Source organism: Sus scrofa, chromosome 17 (genome assembly GCF_000003025.6).
Source record: "Sus scrofa isolate TJ Tabasco breed Duroc chromosome 17, Sscrofa11.1, whole genome shotgun sequence".
In the NCBI taxonomy this organism is placed as follows: Eukaryota; Metazoa; Chordata; class Mammalia; order Artiodactyla; family Suidae; genus Sus; species Sus scrofa.
In genome coordinates this window covers 5025216-5045923 of record NC_010459.5, presented here as the reverse complement: position 1 = coordinate 5045923, position 20708 = coordinate 5025216, and the positions used below count along the sequence as shown (strand labels likewise).

General features: G+C 43.4%; 1 protein-coding gene across 1 annotated transcript in view; it reads left to right on the top strand.

Annotated features, from left to right (window-relative positions):
- MTMR7 (myotubularin related protein 7) overlaps positions 1 to 20708 on the top strand; it is a 114808-nt gene that overhangs the window by 76444 nt on the left and 17656 nt on the right. Inside the window, 2 exon segments of the mRNA XM_003134197.6 lie at positions 3739 to 3871; positions 19660 to 19769. Of these exon segments, the coding sequence (XP_003134245.4) occupies positions 3739 to 3871; positions 19660 to 19769 (243 nt within the window).

Here is a 20708-nt window from a genome sequence, read left to right as displayed (position 1 = left end):
CAACCTTGTGTGTGTCTGTGTTTGTGTATGTCTGTGTGTGTGTGTATTTAGCTGTATAAAATTTTATCACATACGTATGTTTGTATATTCAGGACCCCAGTCAAGGTATAGAACTATTACATCACCAAAAATAACCCCTACTCTCTTCTCTATAAGCTTGTCATTTCAGAAACACTAATATAGTTGAAAATAAAGAGTATGTGACCTTTTGAGGTTGGTTTCTTTCACTATTTAAGAATTGTTAGGAGCAAAATGAATAGCTTTTTCTTTGGATGTGAAATGGAATTCTCAGCTTAAGGGACAGAACTTAGTATTTTATTGATACAAGAGATATTTTATCTAAATGAATATACCCCTTGATCCAAGATAGCTTCTGAATTTTTGTTAATTATAAAACAGTGTTTCCTGCTTTGAGGGTTCAGGTCAGGCCCTATAAATACATGGAAACCTTGAGAAAGTACACTTGAGATGGTAGATTAAATACTGCCACCTTCTGTTCATTATGAGAAGTACCATTGACTTAAGAGGCCATCTTGTATTGCTCCTTTGCTTTTAAAGAAGACCATCAATAAATTCTCCCAGGTCATAGGTCATCAGCTGTTTAAAAGATGTGAACATAGAGTCCTGATTATAGGTTAAAATAATAATAGTATTTTGGTGTTGACTCAATGCACAATTTAAAAAGAGTACCTCTGGTATGTAGGCTTAACTTAAACAGTTAAAGATAACAGAATAAGCATGTAGCATAAAGAGACTTGCAAGTATCTTATCAAAGATTTTATTTATGAAGCTTGTTCTAAAGGATGAGCCAACAGCTTTGGAAAATAATTATACAAACCAGTGATGTTTTGATACTAGTATGTTTCAAAAGAACAATGTCTATAGGTAATTTTAGAAAAATTTTCCCCTTAAAGTATTTTAAAAATTTAAACCATGAATGTACATTTCTTAAAAATAGAATTGTTTTAATATTTTTTCTTAATTAAGACCAAACCCTTTAATCTCATGGTGTGCCTGGGAGAAAGGGAACAGTCTTTCTGTAAAGTGGAAACAGCGTTAGGAGGGGCAAGCCCCATGATGTCACGTGAGCCAAGTCTTGGAGCAAGAAAGTGAGGCATCTACACCCTGAGCCCCTGATGGCAGCAACTTGCCTCTGCTGCATTATTTTTGACTTCTACTACATTTTATTTCTGTTATTTAAATTATACGCCTAATATATCTGTTCTGTACAAAGAATAGAGGAGCATCTACAGTCGTGTTGATAGGACCCTGCATGCAGCACCTCTGTCTTCCTTCTGTAATCGCCGCTACGTTGGTATAGCCTTCCATTCATTTTTGTTCTGCTTATCCCAACAGGCACGAACATAAACGCATGTCTGTGGGTTGGTTGGTTTGCCCCCAAAATGGAGAACTGTATGCGTATTGTTCCGGAGCTGACTCTTTCTACGGAGCATGTTGTGGGCCCATTCCCAATCTCTCTTCTCCCCTCCCCTCCCCTCCCCCCTTTTCATCCAGGGTAGGACTATACCATAATTTATCCAGTTATGTCTCCATTGAGTCATTCACAGATTTTTAGTTTTTTAATATTGACTATTTTTTTTTTTTTTTTGGGTCATTCTGCTATTTCTTGGGCCGCTCCCGGCATATGGAGGTTCCCAGGCTAGGGGTCAAATCGGAGCTGTAGCTGTCAGCCTACGCCAGAGCCACAGCAACAGGATCCGAGCTGCGTCTGCAACCTACACCACAGCTCACGGCAACGCCGGATCCTTAACCCACTGAGCAAGGGCAGGGACCGAACCCGCAACCTCATGGTTCCTAGTCGGATTCGTTAACCACTGCGCCACGACGGGAACTCCTTGACTATTATTTTTAAAAGGTTACGGTAAACATTCTTGGACATCTGTCTTTGTGTGCTACTATTTTATTTATTTATTTATTTATTTAGTCTTTTTGTCCTTTTTTAGGGCCGCACCCATGGCATATGGAGGTTCCCAGGCTACGGTCTAATCAGAGCTGTAGCCGCTGACCTACGCCAGAGCTACAGCAACACAGGATCTGAGCTGCATCTGCAACCCACACCACAGCTCATGGCAATGCCAGATCCTTAACCCACTGAGCAAAGACAGGGATTGAATCCGAAACCTCATGGTTCTTAGTCGGAATCGTTAACCACTGAGCCACGATGGAAACTCCCTGTGCTAGTATTTTAATGAGTCAGATTCTCACAAATAGGAGACTGGGTTAAAGAATATATATGTTTCAGGAGTTCCGTTTGTGGCTCAATGAACCCGACTAGTATCCATAAGGATGCATTTTCAATCCCTGACCTCAATTAAGAATCAGTGTTGCCTCAAGTTATCGTGTAGGTCGCAGACACCGCTCAGATCTGGTGTGGCTGTGGCTATGGTGTAGGCTGGCAGCTGCAGCTCCAATTGGACCCCAAGCCTGGGAAGTTCCCTATGCCTCAATTGTGGCCCTAAAAAGCAAAAAAGAAAAAGAATATGTATGTTTTTAACTGAACTTAGTTTTTTAAACTTGGCTTTTTGAAGAGTATTCATTATTATCCACCCAGTACTGCACTGCAGTCCTAAAAAGGGATATTTTCTGGTGGTAAGTTCTCTGCCTGGGCCAGCCCTCCTGCCCTTTGTGAGGGGGCAGAAGAGTGTCACTGAATACTGATGTCTAGGGCATGATGACTCGCGTAGCTAAGCAGCAAGAATGGAGTATAGCAACAGTACATTCGTTCTAGAAATCTGTATGGTTCCCAGCTAAGGTGGGACTTGCCCGTCTTTTTTTTTTTTTTTTGTCTTTTTAGGGCCATACCCACAGCATACGGAGGTTCAGTCGGAGCTGTAGCCCCCGGCTTATGCCAGAACAACAGCAACACGGGATCCACAGCTCACGGCAACACTGGATCCTTACCCCACTGAGCTAATCGAACCCGCATCCTCATGGATGCTAATCGGGTTCTTTAACCGCTGAGCCATGATGGGAACTCCAAGGACTTGCTCTTCTTGATTTTAGTTACCCAGGAATAAAGCAGAAGTTTGCATTTCATATATTTCTTTCAAGTTCGTTACCATTTAACTCAGTTTGCACTAGGAACCACCACTTCTCATATATGAACTTATGATAATGTGATTTTTTTAAAAAAACTTCTCTGGGGAGTTAAATAGGGAGGTCGCAGGAAATAGTCTCGGGAGACGTCGCATCTGTTCACTTTCTCTTCATTCTATTCAGTGACTCCTGCCCAAGGTTGCATTGGGATTCTTGTAGGCAAAGTAGAATGACGTAGCCATTCCTGCACATCCATGTGTGTGCTGGCATTCTAATACTGGGAGATATCAAAGTTTAACTTACAGAGCTTTAAGTTGCCAACTGCATCTCCTGATATTCTTCTGCCAACCTCAGGCTGTCAGGTTCAGTGTCAGGTAGGGGCAGCTTGGCTCTGTACAGAATCCACAGTGGATTTGGCATTTTTGACCGGGACCTGCAAGAGGCACCTTATCTATAGGATGCTTCCCAGCTAAGAAATGTTCCCACATCAAAAAAAACTGATGTTGAATTTAAGCTCATCCACAAGTGTCTGAAAGCTACCTAGCCTGGTGCAATGTTGCTGTGATTTAAAGCATGTTTCTGCACATCACTTGGAGTGTTCTTACGGACAGCCGTGAAATGTTGTGATTGTTGCATGTCCTGAATGTCATTGGTGACTGTTCTGTTTTGCTGACACTGCAGCTTAATGCGATGGCAAATCGTGCTGCAGGGAAAGGCTATGAGAATGAAGACAATTATTCCAATATCAAGTTTCAGTTTATCGGGATAGAGAACATCCATGTCATGAGGAACAGTCTGCAAAAAATGCTGGAAGGTAAACCATTTCCTTATCCACAGCATTTTAAGAAATGCACTTGAATGTTTTAATGTCAAAGTGGAATGAGATAGTCTCTTGATGTGAAAATTGTGTCTTTCTGTCATGTTGTTTGCAGGGGTGGGATTAGCGGGGAAGAATATCAAATTGCAGGTACTCTTTAGACATTTGACGGGTTTCGGTCTTATTTTTTATGCCCTGTGGAGTGGTTTTGTCCCATGATGGCTAGCTGCCAGGCTCTCTCCAATGGTACCTAACACCTAAGATCAGAGTCCACAGGGATGTTGCTTTCTTTTTCCCTCATAATACTAGTTTGACCCACGTTCAAGACCACTTGGAGATAAAGCTGTCCTGCCTTTAAAGCAATCACCAGCTGTTCTGTATAAGATGAGGTGCCAAATGGCCATTGTAAGGATGCTGGGGGTCTTGGTCCTCCTTTCTCTCAGCAGCAACCACTGCAGGGCACCCCTCCCCTCCCCTCCTGGCAGGGAGCATCACCAGATGCACGTGCTCAGGCTTCCGTGCTTGGGGAGAGGAAATCACAAAGCTGCATTATGTAATATATAGGAATTAGTCCTGTGGCCCAACCAGCCTTAAACTGATTGCCAGAAATTGTACATTTTGAGCAGAACCAGGTTCATCATGATTGGCAGGCCCGGGAGGAGTGTGTTGCCAGGCCCTACCCTTCTGTGGGAACAGAAGGGGTAAAGGAGAATGCACCACTGGCCTCTGTACTCAGGACTGGGAGAGGCTGCAAGGGATGTGCTTGCACTTCTGGGGCGAAAGCCCCAGGCAGGTGGAGCTGTGTGCAAGGGACGGGGCTGTCCTGTCCGAACAGGAAATGTGGGGTCTGGAATGAAGAGGGACAAAGAAAGTGTTGCATTGCTCTTTTCTGGGGGTACACATTTGCTCTCAGTAACTCATGCCATGCTCTGTATAATCAGAACCAGATGCAGTGAGAACCTAGTGGTGGGGCTGGAGGAACCTGAGTGTCACAGACAAGCCTGACAGCCCCCCCACAACCTCCCAATTCGTGGGATCGTTTCAGTCAGCGTACAGCTTTGAACACATCATGTCCCTCTTGGGTGGCCCTATTACCTGCTGTAAAGGGAGAGGGTTGGACTAATAATTTCTGAGGACCCTCCCAGCCCTGACAGTCTGGGAGTCCACAGTTTGATGCCCCGGGTGGCAGATAGTTTAAAATTGAGCATTTGAATGGTTAGAAGAAACTTCTTCCTGCATCTGTAAAAAGAAAACAATCCTGCCCCCAGAATGGTCTCCATCTGACTTCCACGTGGTACTTGCTGCATCTCAGACAACCTCGGGGATGCCCTGGGCCCTGAGCTTTGTACACTTCTGGCGAGTGGCCAGTGTGGCCGTCACTGCTATAAACTCTGCCTTTTAGATGTTGAAAAATTGGACCAGCGTGATACTGTCATGGAAAGGGTATCTCATTTTAGTTATGAAGTGTGTTCATGATTATCAGAATCATGAAAAGCATTTGTATGCTTTTTTTTTTTCATTTAGTAATTTCGTAAGCTGACTTTTGAGAATATATATTTTCTTCTGTTCCCAGGGGTGCTTGTAACATGGCCATTTGGCTTTTGTCTTAAAATTAGCACTTATCCAGCTTCTTATTAGGAACCATTTCCCCTGCCCTTAAACCTCTGGTCTGACTCATTATTTCGAAAGGACCAGCAAACAGCCCCAGTTCCCAAGAGGGATCATGGCACTTCGGCGCTGCGTGTCCAGCTCTGTGTCCATGTGGTAAGCAAGGACAGCTTTCTGGATGCCTTTCAGGGGACTTGACCAATGTTTGACTGTCTGTTTTTACCAAGTAAATTATAAACCCCTGGTGGAGGCTTAGCTGATGATGTGATGCAATCAGACCTGCCTTCTGAGGCTTTTCCTCCAAAGAGCTGTCCTTGGCGCCAGAGAGGTGGGAAGGTGTGACAGTCACCTGATAGGAAGAGGAATAATGCATTTCCTTCATACTTTTTCCCCCAGATTTCTTTTACCACTGTTACCGACATTATCAGAATAGCTTCTTCCTAGCAGAAATGAAAAATTGTTTGCATTCTGGCCCCAAATAGCTCTCTCTGAACAAGAGCAACAGGATATTTCATCAGAAACTGAAATCCAGGACTGAGTTCACATCCAGTGTGGGTCTTTTATAGAGCTGATTGAACGTTAACTTCGATTTCCAAGTTCTAACCCTATTTTGTGGCCCAAACATCTGCCAGTGAGATAAAAATGAAGCCTCTCAGTTACATGGCAATTTCATAGCTGATTAAGTGCTTTCCACAGAGGCTTTCCTTTTGTCATATAAATAATGCTTTTCCCCTCAAACAATAAAAGGATGCCCTATATTTTCTTTTTTTTCATTGAAACAGGCAGTAGAAAAACCTGGAATTGGCTCTTTCCAAGGCAGAGGAAACTTATCCTCAGGTGTGGAGATAGAAATCTTCTAGGGCGCCCTTTCTTTGGGAGAGGAGTTGGGGGGTGGGAGGTGCACACGGAATGACTCCCGCATCTGGGCTTTCGAGGTCATGCTGCACTGGGATACCTCCCTGTAAATCCCTGTTTTCAAGGTAGATGTACTGGCAGCGACACCTTGCTCCTTTTTTGGTCACCACGCTCCATCTTTTGTATGTTGCCCAGAAAATTGCCCTTTCTCCCCACTGCTAGTTTCATGGTGCCTGGATGCTACATGAATATTAGATGAATGTTGTCGGCCACCGTATAGTTCTGTATAACTGACCACTTACTTGTTGATTTGTGCATTTAATTAAAACAGAGCCACTGCTGCGTGCCAGGCATCATCAGTATTTTCACTCAAATGATTCCATAACAGGCAATCATTGAAGGTAGTGTGGGCTGGGTTCCGCATCACCTCAGTAAATGAGTGTCGCAACAAGCGAGTCCCACGAATTTCTTGGTTTTCTAGTGCACATGTATGCAGTCTGTCTACACTATACTGAGGTCTGTTAAGTGTGCAGTAGCATTGTGTGTAAAAAAAATAAAGGTATATACCTTAATTAAAAATATTTGGGGAGTTCCCATTATGGCTCAGCAGGTTAAGAACCCGACTAGTGTCCATGAAGATGTGGGTTCGATCCCTAGCCTCGCCCAGTGGGGTAAGGATCTGGCATTGCTATAAGCTGAGGTGTAGGCTGTAGACAAGGTTCGGATCCCATGTTTCTGTGGCTGCGGCTGTGGTGTAGGCCTGAAGCTGCAGCTCCAATTCCACCCTTAGCCTGGGAACTTCCATATGCTGCAGATGCACCCCCCCTCCAAAAAAAATACATATGTATATTGCTTTAAAAAGGTAACCATCATCTGAGGTTTCAGAGAATTGTAACCTTTTTTGCTGGTGGAGGGTTTGAAATATTTTCAGAATTACCAAAATGTGATACAGGGATGTGATGAGAGCAAATACTGCTGGGAAATGGTACCAACAGACTTGCCCGCAGGGCCACCCCAATCCTTCAGTCTATAAAAAACACCATATCTGTGACATGCAATAAAACAAGGCCTGCCTGTATTTGATTTCAAGCAACAGTGTGCTGTATGTAATATTATCTTGCACTTTACAGCTAAAGAAGCTGAGTCTCAGTGAAGTTGGGCAACTCAATCTAAGATAATATTTTTAAAGAAAAAGTATTAAGTAGAAACAAACATAGAAAAACTTGCTCTGATAATTAAACTTGCTCTGATAATTAAAGAAATGTAAGAACAAAGTACCGTTTTCACTTATTTTTTAAAATTTATTTAAATACTTAAATTTAGTTAAAATATCCAATACTGAAAAGAATGTGGTAAAACTAGTACTTTAAATATTTCTAGTATCAACACTCTCTGACATAAATGACAGCAACATCTTCTCAGATCCACCTCTTAGAGTACTGACAATAAAAACAAAACTAAACACATGGGACCTAATCAAACTTCAAAGTTTCTGCACAGCAAAGGAAACCCTAAACAAAACAAAAAGACAACCCACAGAATGGGAGAAAATCTTTGCATGTGAATCAACTGACAAGGGATTCATCTCTAAAATTTACATACACCTTCTGCAGCTCCATACCAAAAGCAAAGAAACCCATCAAAAAATGGGCAGAAGATCTAAATAGACAGTTCTCCAAAGAAGACGTACAGATGGCCAAGAAACACATGAAAAGATGTTCAACATCACTCATTCTTAGAGAGATGCAAATCAAAACCACTCTGAGGTACCACCTTACACCAGCCAGAATGGCCAGCATCCAAAAGTCTACAAACAATAAGTGCTGGAGAGGGAGTGGAGAAAAAGGAACCCTAGAACACTGTTGGTGGAATTGTCAATTGGTGCAACCACTGTGGAAAGCAGTATGGAGATTCCTCAGGAAACTAAGCACACAACTCCCATTTGATCCAGCAATCACACTCCTGGGCATCTACCCAGAGAAAACCATGACTCACAAAGACACATGTACTCCGATGTTCATTGCAGCACTATTTGCAATAGCCAAGACATGGAAACAACCTAAATGTCCATCGACAGAGGAGTGGATCAAGAAGATGTGGTATGTACACACAGTGGAATATTACTCAGCCATTAAAAGAAATGAAATACCCATATTTTTTGCAACATGGATGGACCTAGAAACTATCATGCTAAGTGAAGTCAGCCATGCAACGAGACACCAATATCAAATGCTTTTCCTGACATGTGGAATGTGCAAAAAGGACAGACTGAACTTCTTTACAGAACAGATACTAATTCACAGACATTGAAAAACTTATGGTCTCTGGAGGAGACAGTTTGGGGGGTGGGGGGAAGTGCTTGGGTTGTAGGATGGAAATCCCATAAAATTGGATTGTGATGGTCATTATACAACTACAGATGTGATACATTCATTTGAGTAATTAAAAAAAATAAGAAATAAATATGGAGTTCCTGTCGTGGCGCAATGGTTAACGAATCCGAATAGGAGCCATGAGGTTGCGGGTTCAATTCCTGGCTTTGCTCAGCGGGTTAAGGATCCAGCGTTGCCATGAGCTGTGGTGTAGGTTGCGGACATGGCTCGGATCCCGTGTTGCTGTGGCTCTGGTGTAGGCCGGCAGCTGCAGCTCCGATTAGACCTCTAGCCTGGGAACCTCCATATGCCACAGGAGCAGCCCAAGAAATGGCAAAAAAAAAAAGATAAATAAAATAAAATAAATAATAAATAAATAAATTTCACATTAAGGGGAAAAAAGATTAATGGATGAATAGCTAGATCTTGATATGTAGGAACTTCTCAATAAATGTTGCCTATTTTTGTTGTAAAAAAAAAGAAAAAGTATTAAGTTGAAACAAACAGAAAAACATTTAAACTTGCTCTGATAATTAAAGAAATGTAAGTTAAATACCATTTTCACTTATTTTTTTAATTTATTTAAATTTATTTAAAATATCCAATATGAAAAGAATGTGGTAAAACTAGTACTTTAAATATTTCCAGTATCATTGAAATTGGCAAGAAATACCCAATATATTTTGTTCAAAGAGACGTATCTTTACCAGATTGCTTCCTTTTAGGGATTAGGGACTATCCAAAAAATCATGTAAAAAAATAAAGTCACATAAGACCTATTTTGATAATTGTATTTTACTTCTAATAGAGAATTTCAGAAGCCACAGAAATGTTCAAGAAGAGTAGACTGATTAAATGATTTTCTTCTACCTCTTCATAGAAAATTTTACAGCCATTAAAAATAATAAACATGGAGTTCCCATTGTGGCTCGGTGGAAATGAACTCGTCTAGTATCCATGAGGATGCAGGTTTGATGCTTGGCCCCACTCAGTGGGTTAAGAATCCGGTGTTGCCTCGAGCTGTGGTGTAGGTCACAGACATGATTCAGATCTGGCATTGCTGTGGCTGTGGTGTAGGCTGGTAGCTGCAGCTCTGATTCGACCCCTAGCCTGGGAACTTCCATATGCTGTAGGTGCAGCCCCTAAAAAACAAACAAACAAAAAAACAACATTACTAACATGGGAGGATGTATATAATGTAGGTGAAAAATTCGGGTTGTAGAATTGTAGGCATACTCTGATTCACTGTACAGTAAGCCGTATTTATAAAGAATGTCCAGAATGCTAATTAGGTTGCATGAGAGGACAGTGGGTGAATTTTTTCTTTTTCCTTCTTTCTTTACAAAATATTCTCTATGGTTTGTTACATTAAATAACAACAACAACAGGAGTTCCCATCTTGGCACAGTGGTTAACGAATCCGACTAGAAACCATGAGGTTGCGGGTTTGATCCCTGGCCTTACCCAGCGGGTTGAAGATCTGGCGTTGCCGTGAGCTGTGGTGTAGGTTGCAGACGTGGCTCGGATCTGCGTTGCTGTGGCTCTGGCATAGGCCGGTGGCTACGGCTCCAATTAGACCCCTAGCCTGGGAACTCTATATGCTGTGAGAGCGGCCCAATAAATGGCAAAAAAAGACAAAAAAAAAAAAAATAACAACAACAACAAAAAACAAGACACTCATTATGTCAGGGTTTCTGTGGCTCACGAGTCTGGGCAACTAAAGAAATGATACACGTGTCAGGTATAAATGGGAACCCAGGCACCCTCTGCCCAAGGTTTACAAGGCAGCAGGCGAGGGCCTGGCTGGACTGTGTTCTCATGTGGAAACTTGGATGGGGAAGAATCTGTTTCCAGGCTGATTCAGGTCGTTGGCTGAATTCTCCTGCGAACCCCGAGGGCTGCTGGCTGGGGGTCATCACCCTCAGGTCCTAGAGTTTTGTGCCACGTGGACCTCCACATAAGCTGTTTACAACACAGCAGTTTCTTTCTTCAAGGCCAGCAGGAGCAGCTCTCTTCAGTTACAAGTCTAGTATGTTTTTAATTAAAAACTTTTAAAAAGCGTATCCTTCCCTGTATCACATAACAAAGCAAGATTTAAGCCTAGTACTTTCCATCATCTTACAGTGATCTTCGTTGATTTGTGGTTCTTTTACTGGGTAGGCTCATAGATATCCACCTGCATGGTAATGATGACATAACATGTATGGAGTGATTACTATGTACTGGACACTGTTTTAATTTCTTCAGATGTGATTTTATTCAAGTAATTCTCTTTGCAGTCATGTTTTAGCTATTCCTTCTTTTTCTTCTTTTGTCCTTTTGTGGCTGCACCTATGGCATATGGAAGTTCCCAGGCTAGGGGTCGAATCAGAGCTGCGGCTGCAGGCCTATGCCACAGCCCCAGCCACAGCAACTCAGGATCTGAGCCGCATCTGCCACCTATGCGGCAGCTTGAGGCAATCCTGAATCCTTAACCCACTGAGTGAGGCCAGGGATCGAACTCACATCCTCACTGAGACTATGTTGTGTTCTTAACCTGCTGAGCCACAATGGGAACTCCTGTAGCTGTTCTTACTAGCCCCATTTTACAAATAAGGAAACTGAGGCACAGTGCCTCAGATACTTACATAAATTCACAGCAGTAAGTGGAACCACAATTTTCACCTCATTAGTATGAATCCTGACACCACACTCTTTGGCTATACAACCTCTCTAGGTAGGGGCTTGGGTAGAAAGTGCCCTGGCCTGAATGTCTGAAGATGTGGGTTTGGGTTCTTGTCTTAGTCTCTGAATAAACACGAACAAACCTCGTTTCCTGTACTTGTAAAACCATGTAAGCTATATATGGTGGCTAACTTACAGACTTATTTTAAAAGATTTCTTGCAAACTATAAAGTGCTATCCAGTGTAAGGTGGATTTTGCTTTTTCTTGGGAAATAAGATTGTAGTTTAAAGTCAGTACTGCGTAAAATGGAGAAGTTAATGGACCCAGGCAGCTGGGTTAATTAACCCAGGCAGCTAGGCAGGTAGTTGATTGGTCCCCTACTTGTTACAGATAACTTCTTAATTTCTTCATTCAGGAGACATGGAGTAAGCACAGTTTCACAGGCACAAAAGTGCTTGTCTTGTGATGTTGTCTGTGTCCACGCAGCGCAAGTTCATCAAAAATAATTTCATAAGCCCCAGGTGGGGCCCTGTAGGCATTTTCACAGCAGTTTGACAGCAATACCAACCTCGGTGTGACCCCGGATCAGGTTGGAGCACACCCAGGCACGGGTGCAGAGGCCCGGTGCCCATTCAGCGGTTTGGACAGCTCTGTAGTGAAGGGCTGTTTGTCAGACTCAGCTGAAAAGACTGGAATCCCTTTAGCAGGTCCCAAGTGATAAGCACTTCTGTCATGTCCCCTAGAATTGGTGGCATTGACGGAGAAAGCTTTGGGGTACAGTCAGGTGGCCCAAGCTGATACCTGATCTGCACATCTCTGTGTGAAGGTTCTGAGGCCTGATTATTCCAACTTGGTTGAGAGTGGAAGGGACTATTGAGCCCAGATAAGTTGGTGTATGTCACATGAGCCACCGTGCAGTGAGTATCGTTTTTTAGGACTACCTGCTCCAGTGTCCCTCCCACGTTGTCCTGGGTGCACCCAGGTCTGAAAGGGAACAGTCCCTCACACACTCATCTCCATAGTTTCCATGAAATATTTCTCTTTCCTCAGAGGTAAGTTTGTAGCTCCCAGTTCCACTGTCCTTTTTATTTGCTACCCTCTCCTCACCTCATTTCTTTACGAGGTGGTGGCTGTAAGAAATGGAAGAGTTCAACCCTTTATAGATACTTAGATTTAAGCTGTTCATGTTTAAGTATTTCCTGTTACATTGCCTATAAGTTTTTTGGGTTTTTGTTGTTGTTGTTGTTTTGCTTTTTAAGGCTGCATCCACGGCATGTGGAAGGACCCAGGCTAGGGTCGAATTGGAGCTGCAGCTGCTGGCCTTTGCCACAGCCACAGCCATGTGGGATTTGAGCTGCATCTGCAACGTACACCACAGCTCATGCAATGCTGGATCCCCGACCCACCGAGCAAGGTCAGGGATCAGTCTTGCATCCTTGTGGATACTAGTTGGAATTATTTCCGCTGCTCCACAACGGGAACTCCCATTGCCGACAAGTTTATGCCGTGAAGTTCTACAGATACGAGCTCACAAAAGGCTATGAAGGTTGATCTTTTTTCGTTTGTCTTCTGACTTTTCCCCCATTATTAATTCCTGAGATTACTAATTTCCACGTAGTAAACCCACTTTCCCATTAAAGTGGACTGAATGGCTCCATCCACCAGGAAGTTTTTAATGAGTGTCTTGCTAGACCAACAGATCTGTCTGTCAGGCTCCACTCGTTATCAATTCATGGTCATTTGGAAGAAAGAAATGCACCTTGCTCTCTGTGGTGCTGTAAGAGGATGTAGAATGTGGCTGAAGAGGGCTGGATGGTGTCTTCTGGTCTAGGCAGTAATGCTCTAAGCACCAAGGCAGAGCATGAGCCTTTGGGGTCTGTGTTGTGGCCTGGATTCCAGCTCAGTTATGGCTGGAAGTAACCATGGATGACTTAGTAGGCTTCCTGGCAGTCTGCACATTGGGAGTAAATGTACCCTATTTGGTAGAAAATGTAGGTAGAGTACCCCTGTTTAAGTACAGTACTTAATAATTAGGACTACATAGTTATCTCAGACCTTCATCTGTACATCAGCGAGTTATCGAGAGTTTTCTTTGTGCTGGGCGTTGGATAGAAAAATGCTTGATTCACTAATACAAAATGCTATTATAGATTTTGGGTTAGGGCAGAAATCATTGCAGGAAAACAGCATGACCCTTGCTTGTCAGCGCTCTGCCTGAGGGCTGTCCTTGGGTTAGTCAGACGGTTGAATGTTTTGATCAATGTCAAGGCCAAAGACTTCATCTCTGGGTGACTTTCACAAAGGAGAGGACAAGAGAAAACAGAAGAGTGAGCGAGTAGTGTAAACGGATTTAATGAGAGAAGAGTGTTTGTTTTTATCCTCAGGATGCTTCACTGGGACAATTCAAAGATTAATTTAAAATTTTTCACCCTTAGCATTATTGTTTCTGTTTTGTTCGTCATGACAGCTAGTTTTTGGATACCCTAGGGCCTTTGATAAAGGGAGGACTTGTAAAAGAAAGTGTCTCCCATAAAGCTAAAGATAGACATGACTCATGTTAGCGACATGGCCAGCTGTTTTTCCATCGGGCTGTAGCTGAGATTTGGCAGTTCAGTATCTGCTTGCAGGTGACAGTATGGTTTCAGGTTGGGTGAGTGCGTTGGTCCTGGCTGCTCTCCTCAGCCACCGTGAGGATCTCTACCTGTTGGGTCCTCGGTTACCCACACTGTTGATTCCACACTTCAGTTACTTGCTGCCAGCATCTTAATCTCACACAATATGCACTCATCACTCCAACATCTACACTAACACATCACATCAACCCGTCTTCCCAGCCTCCCAGCGCCCCTTCCTCCTCCCAGACTAGACCTCTCTGTTCCATTGGCCTTACGCTTCTGCTTTAGACTTTATCATTCCTTAAGCTCTAATTAGTTGAGTTCCTGCTCATTGAGAGAAAATGACCAAGCCCCCCAAGCCTTATATATGGAAAAGTAATATAAATGGGCATATATAGTTTAAAACTTATGTTCTGAGCATTGTGTCCTTAGGCACAAAATTCATATGCAAAGCTAATAAATGTCATTGGGGCATTCTTTTGTGAGGCTGATGCTTGATTTTCTTCGGGCAGTTAGTATTACTGGAGTGTGTGTGTATGTGTACATTCATTTGCATATGCATACATGTTTTTAGTAGCTAGACACACTCATGCACATGTGTGTTTGTATATACTATTATCTATGATGCTAATGCAAGCAGGTATACAGCATTTAGGCTGGGTTGCACCTTGCCATTCTATATTATCGTCAAATTCTTTAAAGGAGAACAAGAGTATTCAAAAATGGCTTATTAATAATTGTGGAATTATTAATTGTGTGGAGATCTCAGAAAATAGCATTACCAACAAAGCCGGAACTGTTTCAAAGAATAAGCATTAACTTTGTTGGTTGTCCAGTGGAGAAGCTTATTTACAGATCTGTCCAGTTAATGTAAAGTGCTCTATAAAGAGGGTCCACGTCAGTTGGCATGGGTGGAGTTAGGTGGGGGGAGCCACTGACAGCAGTGAACTCAACACAGTTCACTGCAGTTTATTCTGTGTCACCATGATGGGCTCTAAGTAAACAGGGCAGACTACAAAATGGGCTTTACCAAACATCCCCCTTGTACAGGCCAGAATTAAGTCCCCTTGGATGGTTGCACCTGCTGGGATGCTTAGTCAAGGGAGATTATCATCATTTTGCTAGTTCTTTGAAGACCATTTCATTGGTTGGGCTTGGCTTCTTGACTTCAGAATGGGAAAGAGACAAATCACACCTGAAGAGAACTCGGTTGTGTGTCAGGCTGGCAATTAAGGGAGTGCCATGTACATGTCAACGTGAGATCTTAGGAGACAAGACCACTCCCACAGGGTTCACATGGCGACTTTGCACCCTCACTGGCCCCACCAGCCCCTGTATAGGAAGAAGTGAGATAAGAAGTATTTAAGGAAGATCATTGGAGGTTCATTTCCTTCCAAACACATTTCATATTTCCTCAGGCACCATAATCATCTTGTCTTTTCTGAGGGTTATGTTTATGTTTGTGGGATACAGCTGCCCTGTTATGTGAAACAGATATCACTGGACCTGGGCATTAAACTCCCGGTTAGTAAGTATGGTTTGCTGTCATCTGTGGCTTATGCCTCTGAGGTCAGCTGAAATGAGCTTTGTTCAGCAGAATGGTTTGTCAATATTGGCTTGGACTTGGCAACCAGAGTGAACAGGTCAGTGTTTCTGCCTTATCCTGAGTTTGTTCAAACAAACTCACCAGTTTTATATTTAAAAATCCAGGAGTTGTTTCAGTCTCGAGTGTCCCCCATCTGCCCATGTGTGTTTATCACCTGCAGGGCTGTTTGTTCTTCACAGCTGCCACTCAGCATTGGGGTAAAATACCCTCTCAGCAGTCACCTTGCAGGAAACCTGGGGAGGCTATTTTGCTGAATGGACTCACGTTTAATGTTTCTGAAAGCAGACATGCTAATAAAGGGCCATTCTTGGTGTGGAAGGAAGGGGGTTGACTCAGGCCAGAGCTCAGGGCAGAGGGCAGCCTCTCCCGCACATTGCAGGGCCTTGTTCTGCCAGCTGGTCCGTCCTCTCTTGCCAAGGCCCAGGTTAGCTGGAAAGCATGGCATCTTTATTTTTAAACTTGCTGTCATTTCCATGCCTGGTGAGAAGAGAGGGCGAAAAGGATCATTTGTTCTTGGACTGAGCTCTAGAGTCAGGTGCCGAGATATCCCTCCAGTTCCCTGGACTTTCTGAAATGAAGGAAGATGCCAGCTAGCCCCAAGTCCCATTGGAACAACCAGAAAGTTTGGCCGGTTCATTGGAAAAAAAAAAAGTGAAAAAACAAAAACAACCCAACTGTTTGCAAGTGAATGCTGTCTGTAGGGGATTTAAAGGCCTCAGTGGGTCCTGAGACACCCCACCACGGGAATGTGAAATGTGCGTGTTTTAGGATTAGGTTGAGCGTCTGAGTCATGGCCAGGGCTGGGACAGAGACCAAGGCTGGTTGTGTGGAGTGCCTGGCTGGTACTGCAGCAGCATCCCCAAGGACAGAGCAACCCCCGAGAACAGAGTGGTGCCTGGCTCACTCTCTCACTGGAACCAGCTCTGCCCATGGCTGCAGATTGAGCGTCTATCTCCATGCTGCTTGTACACCCCCTGAACACATGGGAAGATTTCCTGAGACATCCTGGCTGAATAGCTTTCTGGCCCTGATTTCTGCACATGCTCCTTCCTAAAATACCGCCTGCCTTAGAGATGCTGTAGACAAGGTGTGAGCCAGCAGCCTGTCTCACCTCACCAGGTACCTTTCTGCTGCCTTGCAAAGCGCAAACACCCTTCCAGTCTCATTACGATGCATCATTCCAAGCTGCACATGAGGGTACGTAGTTTTAAAAATCACTGGAGGGGCACATGTGCAAAAGTGTTTGAAGCGTACAAATCAGACTAATGTTCCCTGAGCAGTCTAAATCACTGCTGTCCCAGAAGTGTGAAGGAGGTCAAAGTGTGGACAACATCTATAATTTAAAATTTTCTAGTAACCACATTAAAAAACAATTTAAGGAGTTCCCGTCGTGGCGCAGTGGTTAACGAATCCAACTAGGAACCATGACGTTGCGGGTTCGATCCCTGGCCTTGCTCAGTGAGTTAAGGATCCGGCGTTGCCATGAGCTGTGGTGTAGGTCGCAGACGCAGCTCGGATCCCTCATTGCTGTGGCTGTGGCGCGGGCCAGCGGCTGTATCTGTGATTAGACCTCCAGCCTGGAACCTCCATATGCCAAGGTCACGGCCCTAGAAAAGGCAAAAAGACAAAAAAAAAAAAAAAATTTAAAAAGTAGGTGTATTAATTTTAATAATACATTGCTTTTAGCCCAGTACATATAAAATATTATCATTTCATCTATTAGTGAGATAGTTTTTATTCTTTATTTCATACTAAGTCTTTAAAATTTAGGATATAGGAGTTCCCATCATGGCGCAGTGGTTAACGAATCCGACTAGGAACCATGAGGTTGCGGGTTCGGTCCCTGCCCTTGCTCAGTGGGTTAAGGATCCGGCGTTGCCGTGAGCTGTGGTGTAGGTTGCGGACATGGCTCGGATCCTGCGCTGCTGTGGCTCTGGCGTAGGCCGGTGGCTACAGCTCCGATTCGACCCCTAGCCTGGGAACCTCCATATGCCGCGGGAGCGGCCCAAGAAATGGCAAAAAGACAAAAATAAATAAATAAATAAATAAATAAAAATAAAATAAAATTTGGGATGTATTTTATATGCACAGCCTGTCTCAATTCAGACCTGCCACATCTCAGGGGTCCAGTAGCCGCATGTGACTAGAAGCTGCAACTTTGGATGGTGAAGTTTTTTTTGTTGTTGTTTGTTTTGTTTTGTTTTGCTTTTTAGGGCCGCACCTGTGCCATATGGAAGTTCCCAGGCTAGGGGTCCAGTCGGAGCTGTAGCTGCCAGCCTACTCCAAAGCCACAGCAACTCAGGGGCTGAGCTGCATCTGCCACCTGCACCTCAGTTCACAGTAGCGCTGGATCCTTAACCACTGAGCAAGGCCAGGGATTGAAACCTCATCCTCGGGGATACTAGTTGGGTTCGTTAACCACTGAGTCATGACAGGAACTTCAGCTTTCATAAATTGGAATGAGCCTAATGCCCCCTGCTTCTAAGGAAACCAGCTGGATGAACAAATGAGAAAATGTATATCGTGGCTACCGTGCTTGAACCTGCTATCTGCCAGCATAAGTTATGTGTATTATTTCATCCTTTGAGAATTATCTGAGGGAGGTGTTTTCCCCTCATTGAGAAGATGAAGGCTCAGTACCTGGCCCAGGTCACACACCCGGTGGGGAAGGAGCTGGAATTTGAGAAGCTCATGCCCTTCAACAGTAGCATCTGCTCTTGCCTGCATACACATCATGATTCTAAGGTGTATGGGTTAGTTATATAAAACTAAAGTCTAGGGGAACACAGGAGGGTTTTCTTAAGATGGGCCTTTTGCTAGAAATCTCAGCATTATTTCCTTTATCATTGCTGACACCTCTGACTCAGAATTTAACTACTTGTGGGGTTTTTTGTGTGCGTGGCTCTTATGTTGCAGGAAGTACCAGTGAACTGTCTGTTATCTGGCATAGTTGATAAACATTGTTAATGGTTATTATGTATTGCAAATGCATGATGCTTTCAAAGACTTAACGAAGTTGAATTTGGTCTTAACAAAATTGAATCATATATAAAGGTACTTAAATATAATTCAGTGCACCTTCCCTGTTTTAAAATGAAGAAATCAAGGTCCAAAGGGTTTAAATGACCTGAGCAGAATTATACTGTTAATTACTGACAGAGTTGGAAGATCAGACTCCCTCTTCCCTGCATGTGTCACTGATGCACAGAGTAAAATACACTTAGACAAAATCTATGGAATGTTATTTCTTTTCTTAATGGATTTATAGGATTCTTCAGAAGGGCTTTGTATGTATAAACCCCATAAACTTTGGAATGTTATATTTGTGATAGGTAGACAGAACACTGAGGTCCAAAGCTTTTTCACGCTGCATGTTAACTAAAAGATAAGCTCCTGAGATGAAATTACTTATGATAATATTATGGATGGGTTTGCATACCTGGCTTAGTTTTGAAAAATACAGGTTATCTCCATTCTCAATCAAGGGAAGACCCCCAGCCTGATGCTCTAGGAGCGTTGAGAGGTATAGGTCTCATATTTAAGTTCACATGCTTTACTCCCATTGGGTAGGGTTGTTGGCAGGAGTTCCTTCACTTCCATCTAAGACTCTTAGGGCAGTTCTGTTTTGCGGTTTTACAGCAGTCCTTGAACTGCAAGGCTTGAATGATGGGGTTCTAACTGGGAAAGTCCCAGAGTTGGGTATCTAAGTCCTTTCTTCCATAGCACTCTTACTCAAGTGCTCGTTGGTGACCACTTTTGAATATCTTTGCTGGAAGAAAAATCTTCTGTTACTTTTACCATGGCAACATTCAAGGATTTTCATTAATATTAGACCTTAAGGTTTACCAGTGTAATACTTCTAAACAGATGCCGCATCCCCTGGGACCAAAGAAGATAGAAAAGCCTTCCTTGGTTCAGTAGAATCAGGATTAGTATGCTTGGGCACTTACGTCTTGACTCAAGTCTTCCAGAAAATACCACAGTGAAGGAACTGTAAACAAACCATCACTTGTGAAATGAGAGCTGACCTGTATTTTGCCTCTATAACGTGATTTATCTTGCAGTGTGTGAACTGAAATCTCCCTCCATGAGTGATTTTCTGTGGGGACTGGAGAACTCTGGCTGGTTGAGGCACATTAAGGCCATCATGGATGCAGGAATCTTCATAGCAAAGGTAGGTGATTGCAGGTGTGTAAGTTATGGGGCAGAGCAGCCATGCACCTGACTCCTGGCTGGAGATCCTCTCCCTCTCCAGGAGCTCTCCTTTGCTAATCTGGAGATGCCAAGTGGGGGCTGGCTTTGCATACCTCCGAGGAGTTCGCCGCCGCCTTTTTTTTTTTTCTTTTTAGGGCCGAAGGTACAGCATATGGAAATTCCCAGCCTAGGGGTTGAAGGGAGCTGCAGCTGCCAGCCTATACCACGGCCACAGCAACACAAGATCCAAGCTGCCTCTGTGACCTACACCACAGCTCTCGGCAATGCCGGATCTCTAACCCACTGAGCCAGGCCAGGGATCGAACCTGCATCCTCATGGATATTAGTTGGATTTGTTACCACTCAGCCATGATGGGAACTCCTAAGAAGTTTGCCTTCTGAAGATGGGACTTTGTGCGAGAGGACGTTGCTCAGTCAATAGTATATCATCAAGGCAATCAAGTGGTAAAAATCTTTCACAATAGTCTCTCCTCAGTTAGTCTTGGTCCTGGGTGGAGGAAGGGATTTTCTATAGCAGATTATAACCAAACGAGAGTCATTTCAGTGGTCCAGGCCTGGGGCTTCCATCTTCATAATCCTCAATTTCAGTAATGGCATAAACAAAAGTCATGATCCTGAACCTGGCAGGTAGATTCCATTCTGCCAGAGGAAGATTTTGCTGCAACTTCCATAAAAGCTGCTTAAAACAAACAAACAAAAAAGTGCATTATCTATTTTGTTGTTCAGTGTTTTTTTTTTTTTTCTTTAAAATAAATTCCCCTCAGATTTATACCTAAAGACAACTCTGTCTTTTCTAATGACATGGTATGTTCCACTTTATTAGAGATTTCATTTATTTAACAAATACTTGTTCAGTGCCGGCCACTTTTCTAGATGCTAGGATGCAATGCCAAATCAG